This window comes from Denticeps clupeoides, chromosome 19 (genome assembly GCF_900700375.1).
Source record: "Denticeps clupeoides chromosome 19, fDenClu1.1, whole genome shotgun sequence".
Taxonomy (NCBI): domain Eukaryota; kingdom Metazoa; phylum Chordata; class Actinopteri; order Clupeiformes; family Denticipitidae; genus Denticeps; species Denticeps clupeoides.
In genome coordinates, this window is record NC_041725.1 from 572,066 (window position 1) to 585,612 (window position 13,547).

The window sequence follows — 13,547 nt, forward strand, 5'->3', positions numbered from 1 at the left end:
ACGCAAACCGGGACCAGAATGAGAGAGGCGTGTAGGAGGAGACGAGAGACCTCGGTGCGGTGGGACGCACGGAGGCAGGTAAGCTCCTTCGCGTTACTCTGCGAACACCACGCTGATGTTGTCATTCGCGTTTAAGGCACAAAGACAGGACAGGACAGAACAGGGCGACAGGACGGAGATCAGGTTTCGGGATTACAGAAAAACTGGAACGAGCTTACTTGGCTTGAGGGGTGCGGAGCCGGGTCTGACGACGGGGCAGGACAGGACAGAACAGGGCGACAGGACGGAGATCAGGTTTCGGGATTAGAGACAAACTAGAACGAGCTTACTTGGCTTGAGGGGTGTGGAGCCGGGTCTGACAACGGGTGTCAATCAATGACCGAGCAGCCGGCAGCTGCTCTCTCGTCAATTTATAGGGCACACGTTACCTCGTTTCCGTGTTGCTCCTAGTCACATGATTGAATCATGTGACAGTACCCCCCCCCCCTCCAGGGCCGACCCCCGATGGCCCCGAAGTGGAGGCGGTACGCTGCCGGTACTCAGTCACCAGAGAGGGGTCCAGGACGAAACGACTAGGGATCCAGGAATGGTCCTCAGGCCCATAGCCGGTCCAATGTACCAGATACTGGACCCCCCGACCCCTGCGCCGAGAGGCAACAATGCCTTCCACTGAGTATGCCGGTCCCCCGTCGACGATGCGTGGCGGTGTCGGATCCGGAGCCGGAGGATGAAGGGAGGATCGGACAAAGGGCTTAAGTTTACTGACATGGAAGACCGGATGGACACGGATGGCAGGAGGGAGTTGGAGACGGTATGTGAGGGGGTTGATCTGACTGAGGATCCGGAATGGTCCGATGTATCGAGGGGACCGTTTGTGTGACTCAGTCCTGAGACGTAGGTCTTTGGTGGACAGCCACACCCTCTGTCCCACTCGGAAGTGCAGTCGACAAGGGTGCCGGCGATCGTTCTGGGTGGACATCCTTCGGGAGGCATCCAGGAGGGCCGACCGCGCAGATCTCCAGGCCCTTCGGCAACACTGAATTAGCTGACGGACCGAGGGGACCCCGCCTGCGGGCGCCTGGTGAGAGAAGATGGTGGGTTGATATCCATGACAGATTTCAATGGGGCTATGACCGGTGGTGGAGGAGACTTGCAGGTTGTTGGCCAGCCGCCCAAAGGAGAAAGCCGGGCCAGGTGCGTTGATGTTCCGACGCAAAACACCGCAGGTATCGTCCCAGCTGTTGGTTGGCCCTCTCCACCTGGCTGTTCGTCTGGGGATGGTAGCCAGAGGAGAGGCTGCGGGTCGATCCAATAAGGCGACAGAACGCCTTCCACACAGCTGAGACGAATTGGGGTCCCCGATCGGAGACGATGTCTTGGGGGAACCGGGCAGGGCGACCAAGTGGACCGCCTTGGAGAAGCGATCCACTATGGTCAGGATGGTGGTCATACCATTGGCTTCTGGAAGACCGGTGACGAAGTCCAAGGTGAGGTGGGTCCAGGGACGATGAGGAATGGGAAGAGGACGTAGGGGCCCAGCAGTCGGAGTGTTGGGAGTCTTGGCCTGGGCAGAGACGTCACAGGCATCCACGTAGGCCTGTACGTCCCGCCGTACTGAGGGCCACCAGAACGCCCGGCGAATAAAAGAGAGGGTTCGTTGGCGTCCTGGATGGCCGGAGAGCATGGAGGAATGTCCCCACTGCAGTACATCAGGCCGGCAGGTCTTTGGGACATACAGGCACCCGGGTGGGATGTTGGTCTGGCCCGGGTCGGACACCTGGGCGGCCCGGACCTTGGTCTCCAGTGACCACCGGAGAGGGCCCAGGATGCGGTGAGGAGGAAGGATGGGTTCGGGGTCGGATGGTTGGGAGTCTGGGGCGTGTTGACGTGACAGGGCATCGGCTTTCCGGTTTTTGGAGCCGGGACGGTAGGAGAGTTGAAAATTGAACTGTTCGAAGAATAGTGCCCACCTCGCCTGGCGGGGATTGAGCTGTTTGGTTGTTTTGATTGATATTAGATTCTGATGGTCGGTCCAGACCAGGTCACAGCTTTGCAGCCAGTGTCGCCACTCCTCGAGGGCCCACCTGATTGCCAGCATCTCCCGGTCCCCCACCCCGTACCGCCGCTGTGCAGGGGTGAACTTCCGCGAGAAGAAGCAACACGGGTGCAATTTCCGGTCCGGACCGGGTTGAGAGAGGACGGCGCCAGCACCCACCTCTGACGCGTCCACTTCTACAACAAATGGGAGGGCAGGATCCGGGTGTTGAAGAATGGGGGCGGTGGTGAACTGCAGACACAGGGATTTGAAAGCTTGAACGGCCTCCGGGGGTAGGTGGAACGGACGTGACGAAGGTTTGGTGAGAGCAGTTAGGGGTGCTGCAACCGTACTGTAGCCACGGATGAAGCGACGATAGAAATTTGCAAACCCAAGAAACCGTTGCAGTTGGGTAGGGGCCACGACGCCACTGCTTCCAGCTTCTTGGGCTCCATGGCCACACCCTGGGACGAGATGGTAAAACCCAGGAACGTGGTGGAGCGCTGGTGGAAGGCGCATTTCTCCAGCTTACAGTACAGTCGGTGGGCGAGCAATCTCTTTAGTACTGCCCTCACGTGTTGAATATGGGATTCCAGAGTGGGTGAGTAAATGAGTACGTCGTCCAGGTAGGCATACACCCACCGTCCCAGCATGTCCTGGAGAGTATCATTGATGAACTGCTGGAAGACGGCGGGTGCATTGCATAGACCGAATGGAATGACTAGGGATTCAAAATGACCTGTGGGGGTGATGAAGGCGGTTTTCCACTCGTCGCCCTCCCGGATACGAATCAGGTTGTAGGCCGACCAGAGATCCAGCTTCGTGAAGTATTTGGCTCCCGAGAGGGCGTCAAGGGCGGTGTTGGTGAGGGGTAAAGGTGTTCGATTTTTGACTGTGATTTTATTGAGTCCACGATAGTCCACGCACGGTCGCAGGCCACCATCCTTCTTGGTCACGAAGAAGAACCCTGCCGCGGCCGGGGAGGTCAATGGGCGGATGGTGCCGTTTTGAAGCGCCTCTGCCACAAACCGCTCCATGGCCAACTGCTCTGCCTAGTAGAGATGTCCTTTCGGGGGAGTGCTTCCCGGCAGCAGGTCAATGGCCATGTCACCTGGTCGATGGGGAGGCAGCTGGGCAGCTTTGGCTGAACTGAAGACGGTGGCTAGGTCATGGTAACAGGAGGGGATGTTGTCTAACACTGGACGAGTCGGTTCTGGGTTCGTGGAGACAGACGAGGAGGGTTGTGGCAGAAGGCAATGGCGATGGCAGTGCGCTCCCCACTCCAACACCATGCCCGACAACCAGGAGAGATGGGGTTCATGTAGGGACAGCCAGGGGAACCCGAGGATGAGTGGTGAGGTGATAACCTTGGTCACCAGAAATTGGATTTTCTCCACATGGGAGTCCAGCCGGAGTTGCAGAGGGACCGTACGGTGAATGATGGGACCTGAGGAGACCGGATGACCATCCACGGAGGTGATTGTGAGGGGATGGATGAGTAGTTCCAGGGGAATGCGATGAAGTCGGACAAACGAATGGTCTATGAAGTTTCCAGCCGCCCCGGAATCAACAAAGGCGGTGGTGGAAATGGCTCGCTGGTTCCACTCCAGGACGGCCGGAAGAGTGAGGCGGGAAGTCGGCGTCATCGGATGTGGAGGAATTGACCCAGCCGACCGTGCCGTACCGATCAGCTGGGACTCCCTTTTCCCGGCCGAATAGGGCAGGCCAGGCGGAGGTGTGAAGGGGAAGCGCCGTACGCACACAAACCCTCCCGAAAGTGTCGCTGTTTTTCTTCGGGCGTGAGGGGAGTGCGTCCCAGCTGCATGGGTTCCCCCCTATGGTCTGGAGGAGTGACGGTGGGCTGAGGTGGTGATAGAGGCGGTCGGGGAGTCCGGTGCAAGGTTGGAGTGGGGGCCGCAGTTTTCAGGAGTGCCAGCAGATGGCGATCAATCCTCAGCGCAAGTTAAATGAGGGCCTCGTATGTTGCTGGCATCTCCCGGCTGACCATCTCCCCCCGAATTCGTGGGGCCAGACCTTCATAGTAAATCATCCGGAGGGCGTGGGCATCCAGCGGAGTCTTTGCAGCCAGGGTCCGGAATCTGGCGGTGAACTGGCTGACCGATGAGGAACCCTGGTGCAGATGGTAAAGCTGCGACGCGACGTCTTCCACGCCGTCCGGGTGACAAAAGGTGTTCTTCAATTCCTCCACAAATTCGGAATACGACAGGGATGCAGAACTGGGTGAGCTTATTCGGGCGGCCACCCACTCCGCCGTGGGACCAACGAGCAAGGTGAGTAGGAGGGCGATTCGGGACCGGGAGCTGGGGTAGCGGCTAGGTTGCAGCTCGAAAATTAATGAGAGTGTGGTGAGGAGCCTCGCCGCTCTCCTCGGTCCCGTTCCAGCGCTCTGGGAGCGCCAAACTAGGTTCGGGAACCGCGGGGGGGCGAGGGCTCTGCGCAGCGTTCGCCGCTTCATGCTCTCGGTGCGCGACAGTCATCTCATGTAAACGCTGCTGCAGGAAGCGAACCTCCTGCGACAGACCATCTCTGTCTGTCCCCTCAAGCCAAGTAAGCTCGTTCTAGTTTGTCTCTAATGCCGAAACCTGATCTCCGTCCTGTCGCCCTGTTCTGTCTTGTCCTGCCCCGTCGTCAGACCCGGCTCCGCACCCCTCAAGCCAAGTAAGCTCGTTCCAGTTTGTCTGTAATCCCGAAACCTGATCTCCGTCCTGTCGCCCTGTTCTGTCCTGTCCTGTCTTTGTGCCTTAAACGCGAACGACAACATCAGCGTGGACGCTGCTTCTGTTTGTTCTCTCCGAGACACTGTGGGTGGTAGTAGCCTAGTGGGTAACTCACTCGCCTATGAACCAGAAGACCCAGGTTCAAACCCATCGTGTCATTTACAGCATTTACAGTAGGGCTGCAACAACGAATCGATTGAATTGATAAAAATCGATTACTAAAACAGTTGGCAACGAATTTCCTAATCGATTCGTTATGTCGCGTGACGCGGAGACGTTTGATTATTAAAAAAAAAACTTTATTTGAGCGTGGAGCGGAGTGAACACACTCGGTCTCTCTCACGCACAGATGCTAGCAGAGTTTGGCGCAGAGCAAAAAAAAAAAAAAAAAACAAGCGGAGGTAGAGGACAGATACATGGCGGAGGCAGAGAAATCTGTTCTCTGCGTCTCCGCGTGGACGACTCGCCTATTGTGTCCCTGAGCAAGACACTAAACCCTAAGTTGCTCCAGGGGGACTGTCCCTGTAACTACTGATTGTCGCTCTGGATAAGGGCGTCTGATAAATGCTGTAAATGTAAATGTTTACCCATCATCCAGCTTGACAGGCATGACAAGTTAATAACAGTAGTAAAGCAGGGGTGCTATAGTTACTTTGCATTAAAAGACTAAAGACATGTTTTTATTCACTAGCCTTTTTTGGACCATTCGTTTTTCAATCTGTTGTCATGTATAGCTACTCTGCAAAAAAAGCTTTTCTTACCTAGTAATTTTGTCTCGTTTCCAGTCCAAATATCTAAAAAATCTTAAATCAAGATTACTAGACAAGAAAAATGGCATGAGAAAATTAAGTGATGTTTAAAACTTCTGTTTGAGATTATATCTCATTAATATTAGTTTTCTTACCCCATAGGCAGATAATTTAGCTTGTTTTAAACAAACAATCACTTAATTCTGATATGTTTTATCAGAAAACAAGACATTATTTCTTATGCTAGTAAATGTATCTTGATTTGGACTAAAATCAGGACAAAACTGATTTTAGAAAAATCAAAGTTAGAAAAGCATTTTTTGCAGTGTGTGTCAGTGTGAGAGTTTGTGAGTGTGTGCATCTGCAGTGTAGTGTTCTGTTCTGACATTCAAACAAATCCTGTTAAATTTTCTGATTTGTATTGTTCTTTATTTTTTATAAATTATTTATCGTTCTGGCAGCTCAGGTGGCACTTTATTTAAAAAAAAAGTCTATATTTGGCAGATGTAAAGCATACATGTGTATGTTTTTTGTGTTTTTTTTTGTGTCCATTTTTCTTTTATTTTATCAAGGAGCAACATGTTTGTGCACTTTCTAAAGATTTTGGTTATTTTTTTTTAATAAAGGGTTGGAAAAGAATGCTTTTCTTGTTTTGTTTTTTTATCCGATTCTACGATAAAAAAATAAAAAATAATCGTTAGTTGCAGCCCTAATTTACAGCATTTATCAGATGCCCTTATCCAGAGCGACTTACAATCAGTAGTTTCAGGGACAGTCACCCTGGAGCAATTTAGGGTTACGTGTCTTGCTCAGGGACACAATGGTAGTCATTTGAACCAATGGGATTTGAACTGGTTCATAGGCGAGTGTCTAACCCACTAGGCCACTACCATCGTGTCCCTGAGCAAGACACTTAACGCTAAGTTGCTCCAAGGGGACTGTTCCTGTTACTACTGACTGAAAGTCACTCTTTCATAAGGGTGTCTGATAAATGCAGTGCACAGACCACCGGCAGACTCCAGTGAAGAGACCACAAGATGAATCCTGGTTCCTGGCAACTGCTAAACGACAACTTAGCATGAAATGAACCAGAGGGTCACCACAGCCACCACCTCAATAACAACTAAAGCTTCAGGGATCTTCAAATGGACCAGTAGCATCATAATGGACAGGTAATGTACACCATGACACTGGACTAAAACCTACTCTGCACTGTCCAGTACCTCCAAACATGGACAGATGCTCTAAAACTAAACTTTGGACTTCTTCACGTCTACAACTGTAGGACTTTTTCTGTTATTGGACAAATCATCACAAACTCTGCACTGACACCATTTGCAGGCTCATTCTACCCTGGAAGGGGGTCCCTCTCTGTATCACTCCTTCCCAAGGTTTCTTCCTTTTTTACCGCTCTAGAGTTTTTTCTGTGTGGAATTTTTCCTTGTGTGCAGAAGGGTCAAGTGTGGGGGTGTCAACTGTAGGTTTTGTCAAAGCCCATTGAGACATACTGTATATGATTTTGGGCTATATAAGAAATAAATGTTGTTGTTTATTTTCATTTTGGTATTGAAACAGTGTTTGAAATTTAAAGGCTGATAAAATTTCAAACTCTGATTGAAACTGAATACAGTTGGAAACTGAACTGTTTAAGTTAGATTATTAGTTTATTTATATATTATTTTTACTATTTTGTATCTTTGTACTAGTTGAATTTCATAGTTTTTTTCATGTACATCATAAATGTTTCAGGTTGATTTAAATGGGCTCAGAACTAAGCCCATTTAAATCAACCTGAAACATTTATGAGCCAATAAGCAGTACGTTTTAAGCTTTGAAGTGTTGAGTTTATAAAAAAATAAAGGTCCTCTATTATGATTTTTTGGCTTTCATATGGGTCTTAGTGGTCCCCTAATACTGCATCTGAAGTCTCTTTCCGAAATTCCGCCTTGGTGCAAAATTACAGCCAGTTTGATCTAGTCCCACAATGAGATTTCCCTGACGCGCCATTTTGGTGTCTATACCTTTAAATGCTAATGAGGAGAGAGGTGGGACAAGGAGCAGAGCAGCCTACAGAAGTGAGGTGGCATTGGCGCAAACAGGAAGTCGTGTCTGTTTTTTTTCCAGAAAAAATAAAATGAACCCACTGGAGTCTCGCATGACGGAACTAAAAAAAATACATTTGAGCTAATTTTACAACCAATCACAGAGCAACTGCAATGTTATCATTATCCAGCAAGGTTTGAGCTATGTAATTGTCCTGCTTTTCTTTTCTTTATTTCTTGACCTAAGTTGAATATGAAGTTATTATGCAAGGTGAGTGTGTAAGGGAAGGGGACAAAGATCACTTTATTCAGCCTCATTTCATTGTTAGTTTATGTATGTATTTAGTTATTATAAATGATCATTATGGCATTTACTTGCTGTATAATACTCTTGTGTGTAAAAATATTTTATAAAAAAAAAAAACGTTTTTAATGTAAATTTGTCGAAGAACCAAGAAATAGTAATAAAGAATACACGCACCTGCACAGCTGCATAGTATGGAAGTCCCACAAACAGGGGTGCATTGTCATTGTCATCTGTGACCATGACATGTACAATGGTGCGTGTAACATGCAGTCTGTCATTCTCCCGGTTGGCCTGCACCACCAGATCATAAGCATCGCAGTCCTCACGGTCCAGAGCTCCACCCATTGTATGTATGGCACCTGACGTGGATCCAATCCTGAACTTGCCCTGGCCATTGAGCAGAGAGTAGCGCAGCGGTTCATTCAGCCTGCTGCCCAGAGCTGTAACCACAGCAATGGTCATGCCTTCAGAATGGTTTTCAGGGACACTGGCTCGATAGTCTGGCAAAGCAAATGTCAGTCCACTGTCCATTAAAGATTCCACAGACACTGTCACTAGTGCAGAAGCAGAGTACAGACCGTCTGTAACATGTACATTAAAAGTAACATGAGGCTCCGTCCCCCATGCACTGGCATTCCATACACTAACCACCCCATTCACTGTGTCCACAGCTGCATGTTGAAGGGCAGTGTCCATCAAGGAATAGCGCAGCTGCAGCACTGGGGTGTCAGGGTCTTGGGCAGAGACTTGTAGAAGCTCCACACCATGGTAAGTGGGCAGGAGCAGCACAGCCTCATATAAGCTCTGGCTGAAGTGTGGGGGGCAGTCATTTACATCGGTCACCTCTACAGTTACCTCTGCGTGGTGCTCGGCCATCAAAGAGGGCTGGCCTCCATCACGCACACTTACTTGGAAATAAAAAGTGGGTGTGGATTCATGGTCAAGGATGGCAGTGGTGTAGAGGGCACCTGTGGCAGAGTTCACGCTTAAGAAGTTGCGTACACCCACATCCTCAATACGGAAGGTCAACTGCCCATTGTTGTTTTCATCTTGGTCTGAGGCAAGGAGTATCAGGGCACTGTCACCCAGAATATCGCTTACCACAGAATTCAGTGGTGCCCCCTCACTCACTCTGCCATGATAATGCATCTTAATGAATTCTGGTGCATTGTCGTTAAGGTCCAATACAGCAACCATCACTGAAACAAGTGCCTCTCGTCCAGCCATGTCTCCAGCAGCAACAGTAAGTGTGTAGCTCTGGTTGGTCTCATAATCAATAGGCTGTCGTGTTGTTATAACACCACTATACTGGTTGATATGGAACACGCCACCTCCATTACCATGACGAAGATCATAAGTCAACGTTGACAAGCTGAACGCTGTTACTGTAGTGACAGATGTTCCTATGGAAACACCTTCCATGATCTGTGCATGGATTTGGCTAAAGGTGAAACGGGGAGCAGCATTGTCTGATAGTGTCACAGCAACTCGTACTGTAGCCGTAGAGGAAAGGGGTGGAGTTCCTCCATCAGTAGCTCTTACTGACAGCACATAGTGACCAATAGAGGACAAGTCCAGCTCACGGGCCACATACAATAATCCCAAAACAGGGTCCACATGAAAGGTGCCAACGGCAGTTCCTGTGGAACAAACACAGACAAAAATTTCAAGCCTCAATCAGTCGTCAAATCTAAGAAGCTTCAAAAACAGAGAGATGAATTGTGATATCTAAATGTAAAAAACCGTGGGTGATGTGCCACCGTCTATATGCCAGGAGTCCATGGTGTCCATGATTTTGCCCCTTATAACCTAACTGTTTGCACCTGTTGCTGTGTTTATATACTGCCGTCTGGTGTTTAGACCATGCATGTCATGTAATTGAATGTCTATCTACATTTACTACGGCCCTGTATCCTGTGTCTCTGTTATGAGTAAATGTCAAATTGTGCTTATGAGACCTTCTTTCCTGCCTGCACCTACACACTGTCCAATGAGAGAAATATATATAAAGCTTGATAACAACATATTAAATATCAAAACAACAGTACCACACAAGCTTATTTGTGAGCACACATTTCATCCCAGACAATTTCAGTATTCAAACTGATGAATCCACAAACCCTTGCTACAGTTTTTGCTACAGTTTAATCCTGCTACAGTTTCTGTGACTTCACATTTTAACTATGAAGGTTAGTGAGCTTTCATCAGTTCAAATTCATCTGTAATAAGTTCAATAAACGTGTGAGAAGAATATTGCAAATTTGATATGTAAAATTTTATATTTAAAATATCCAGAAATCACATATGACATTACCCGTGCAACTTTTTTTCATGGTACCAGTGCTGGGTTTAAAAAAACTTTATAAAATGACAAGGTGATTAATTTGGCAGTGTTCAGAACTGCTCAGATTATCTTACGCTCAAGCAGCTCCATCTTTTCATATATTAAAAAACAAGTATTGCCAAAATATATTTTTGTAAACACCACAACCAATACTCCAGTCATGCCCTTAATCTATAACTATGGATCATTCTGGATCAAATGACCTATGCCCCTGGCCATTCACACCTAGAAATGAAAAGTCTTTGGCCAAATACACTGATCACCCATACCTACCTACATAATGTTAGGCAGACCAAGAATTGTACAGTTTGTAGAAATACTGGCAGATGTTTGCACCACTGGAGCTACCAATGATTCTACTGTCATAGTTTACTTTCATTGGAACACTGGAAACATCAAATATACCTTTCTGTCATGACCCATCAGTCTAGCAATTACAACGTGGCCCTTGTCAAAGTAGCTGAAATCCTTTAATCTTTTCTGTCTTTTCAAGGGATCCTGTGACTGACAGTATTGTGAAGTAAATATAGGAAGAATCCCTCCTCGAAAAGGAGAAAACATTGAAAAAGATTTGAGAAGAGTTTTATTTGCTTCATCTGATCTGACTAAGAGAATAGTTAAATGAACAGTTGTTCCATTGACTTCTTATTAATTCTGTACAAGCTGAAAATTTTTAACAAACATTGTAAGTGTGTGTCTGCATACCTGACTCAATGCTGTACTGAATTTGAGCATTAGATCCTTTGTCCTTGTCCACTGCCATTACAGTTAGAACCACTGTCCCAATGGAGGCTGATTCGTAAACCTGTCCATCATACATCGCCATGGTGAACACTGGGGGATGATCATTCACATCCTCTACATCAATCAGAACTCGGGCAAGAGACCTCTTGTAAGGAAACTCCTGATCCTTAACCTGAAGAAAAAAAGAGAATTCGCTCTGAAATAACTCCATCAGTGATCCAGCTGGGGCTGTTGCTAAGCAACAATACTATCAAGATTCAAGATTCATGCCATTCATGGATATAAATGTACTACCCAATTCAAATAGTAAAAAAGCCTTTAGCTTAGTTTCAAGGTTTAGCTCAAATATTAAATTATATTCCAGGTGAAAGAAGCCTGTACAATCAACACACTACCGTCCCTTGTGTCCCTAACATAGAAGATTTTTAGGGGTTAAGTGCAGCAGGTTGAATATGCGTATCTACAAAACTGAGCCAAATTTAGCTATGCCGAAAAAATTTGAGAATTACACAACCCTGGTTTTAAGAAAATTTGCTGCTTCCGTTCTTTTTATGGCAATTTGCATGTACTCCAGAATGTTATTAAGAATGATCAGATGAATTTTAAAGTCCCTGCTTGCCATGAAAATGAACTACCAAAGGACCTGTTTAGATCATTTCAGATATCCTCTCATTAACACAGTGAGAGTGTTGTGGAGCACAAGGCTGGAAATCATTCTGTCATGCTGATTGAGTTAGCATAGCAGACTGGATGAGTTAAAAAAGAGAGTTATGCTTGAAATCATAGTTCTTCCTCTGTTAACATGGATACATGCAGTCATCATTGCGTTGGATAAAAAGAGCTTCATAGGCAAAAATATTGCTGCTAAGATTGCACGCAAATCAACCATTTATCATCCAAAACTTCAAGGAGAGAAGTTCAAGTGTTGTGAAGAAGGCTTCAGTGCCCAAGAAGGTCCAGCAAGCTCCAGGACCGTCTCCTAAAGGTGATTCAGATGCGGGATTGGGTTGCCACCACTACAGAGCTTGCTCAGGAATGGCAGCAGGCAGGTATGAGTGCATGTGCACACACAGAGAGGAGAAGACTTTTGGAGGATGGTCTGGTGTCAAGAAGGTCAGCAAAGAAGTCACATCTCTTCAAAATATTCTGCAAGAAGTACAGGAATTGGACTGCTGAGGACTGGGGTAAAGTAATTTTCTCTGATGAAGCCCCTTTCCAATTGTTTAGTTCATCTGGAAAAATTATTATCTGGAGGAGAAAAGCGCTGCCATCAGTCCTGTCTCGTGCCAACAGTAAAGCATCCTGAGACCATTCATGTGTGGGGCTGATTCTCATCCAAGGGAGTGAGCTCACCGACAATTTTGACTAAGAACTAAGTCATGAATAAAGAATGGTACCAAAACATCCTCCGACAGCAACTTCTTCCAACCATCCCAGAACAGTTTGGTGAAGAAAAAAAGCATAAGAACAAAGTGATAACTAAGTGAAATATTGGGTCCATGGTCAGGAAACTCCCTGGAACTTAATCCAATTAAGAGTCAATCCTCAAGAGGTGGGTGGACAAACAAAACCCCACAAATTCTGACAAACCCCATGCACAGATTATGAAGGAATGGGTTGCCATCAGTCAGGATTTGGCTCAGAAGTTGACTGAGAGCATGCCAGGGCAAATTGCAGAGGTCTGAAAAAAACAAACACTGCAAATATTGACTCTTTGCATAAACTAGTAATTGTCAATAAAAGCCTTTGAAACTTATAAAATGCTACTTTATACACCAGAGAAATGACTGACAAAAAGATCTAAAAACACTGAAGCAGCAGACTTTGTGAAAAACAGTATTTGTGTCATTCTCAAAAAGAAACTAAACCATTTACAAAAGCAGTGATGATGCCCATGCTTGGCTGTCGCAGATTACAGTGCTGTGAACGTGTGTAAGAGTATGAAAGTGCATGTTGTACCATGACAGTGAGGATGTGGCGTGCAGTGCTCTCATGATCAAGTCTACGGCTGGTGTAGATGGTCCCAGATGTGGGGTCGATGCGAAAGAGCCTCATGCTGCTGGGATCCATACTTCCATGTAGACTGAAGGTGAACCGTTGATGCTCATCACGATCGGACGCCCACACCTGCAGCACCTCAGAATCTGGGGGTGTGTCCTCAGCAACTGTGATGTCATAGAGTGGCTGGGAGAACACTGGTGCATTGTCATTACTGTTCAGAACTGTAACATGAACCTGAGACACAAACATGCAAACAGTTAACAGTTGAAAGAAACAAGATGAAAGCTGGAAAGCTGAAGACAGATGTGGAATTCGGAGATGTGTATGTGTACGTAGTTGTGTATGAGTACCTGTGTGCTTGCAGTATTAGTCCCGTCAGTGGCCTCTATAGTCAGATTGTAGAATGTTCTCTGCTCAGCATCGAGGGGTTTGGCTATGATAATGGTGCCCACTGCCTTTTCTACATCAAACACACGATCTTCATTCCCTCCTACACACAGACAGACACAGAGCACATGCATTGCGCACACACACACACACAATTAGAACACATATACACATCCCAATTAATTACATAGAAATACACT

At 47.1% G+C, this 13,547-nt stretch overlaps 1 protein-coding gene across 4 annotated transcripts in view; it reads right to left on the bottom strand.

Annotated features, from left to right (window-relative positions):
• The window catches only part of fat3a (FAT atypical cadherin 3a), a 99,774-nt gene that overhangs the window by 31,128 nt on the left and 55,099 nt on the right, over positions 1 to 13,547 (bottom strand). For all 4 annotated transcript variants that reach the window (XR_003743231.1, XM_028962664.1, XM_028962663.1 and 1 more), the window contains 4 exons: positions 13,311 to 13,450; positions 12,919 to 13,194; positions 10,921 to 11,131; positions 8,046 to 9,511 (listed from right to left, as the gene is read on the bottom strand). Coding sequence is in view for 3 of the 4 variants with exons in the window: in XM_028962664.1 (XP_028818497.1) it covers positions 8,046 to 9,511; positions 10,921 to 11,131; positions 12,919 to 13,194; positions 13,311 to 13,450 (2,093 nt within the window). In the remaining variant the exon portion in view is untranslated. The remainder of the gene's footprint in view (positions 1 to 8,045; positions 9,512 to 10,920; positions 11,132 to 12,918; positions 13,195 to 13,310; positions 13,451 to 13,547) is intronic.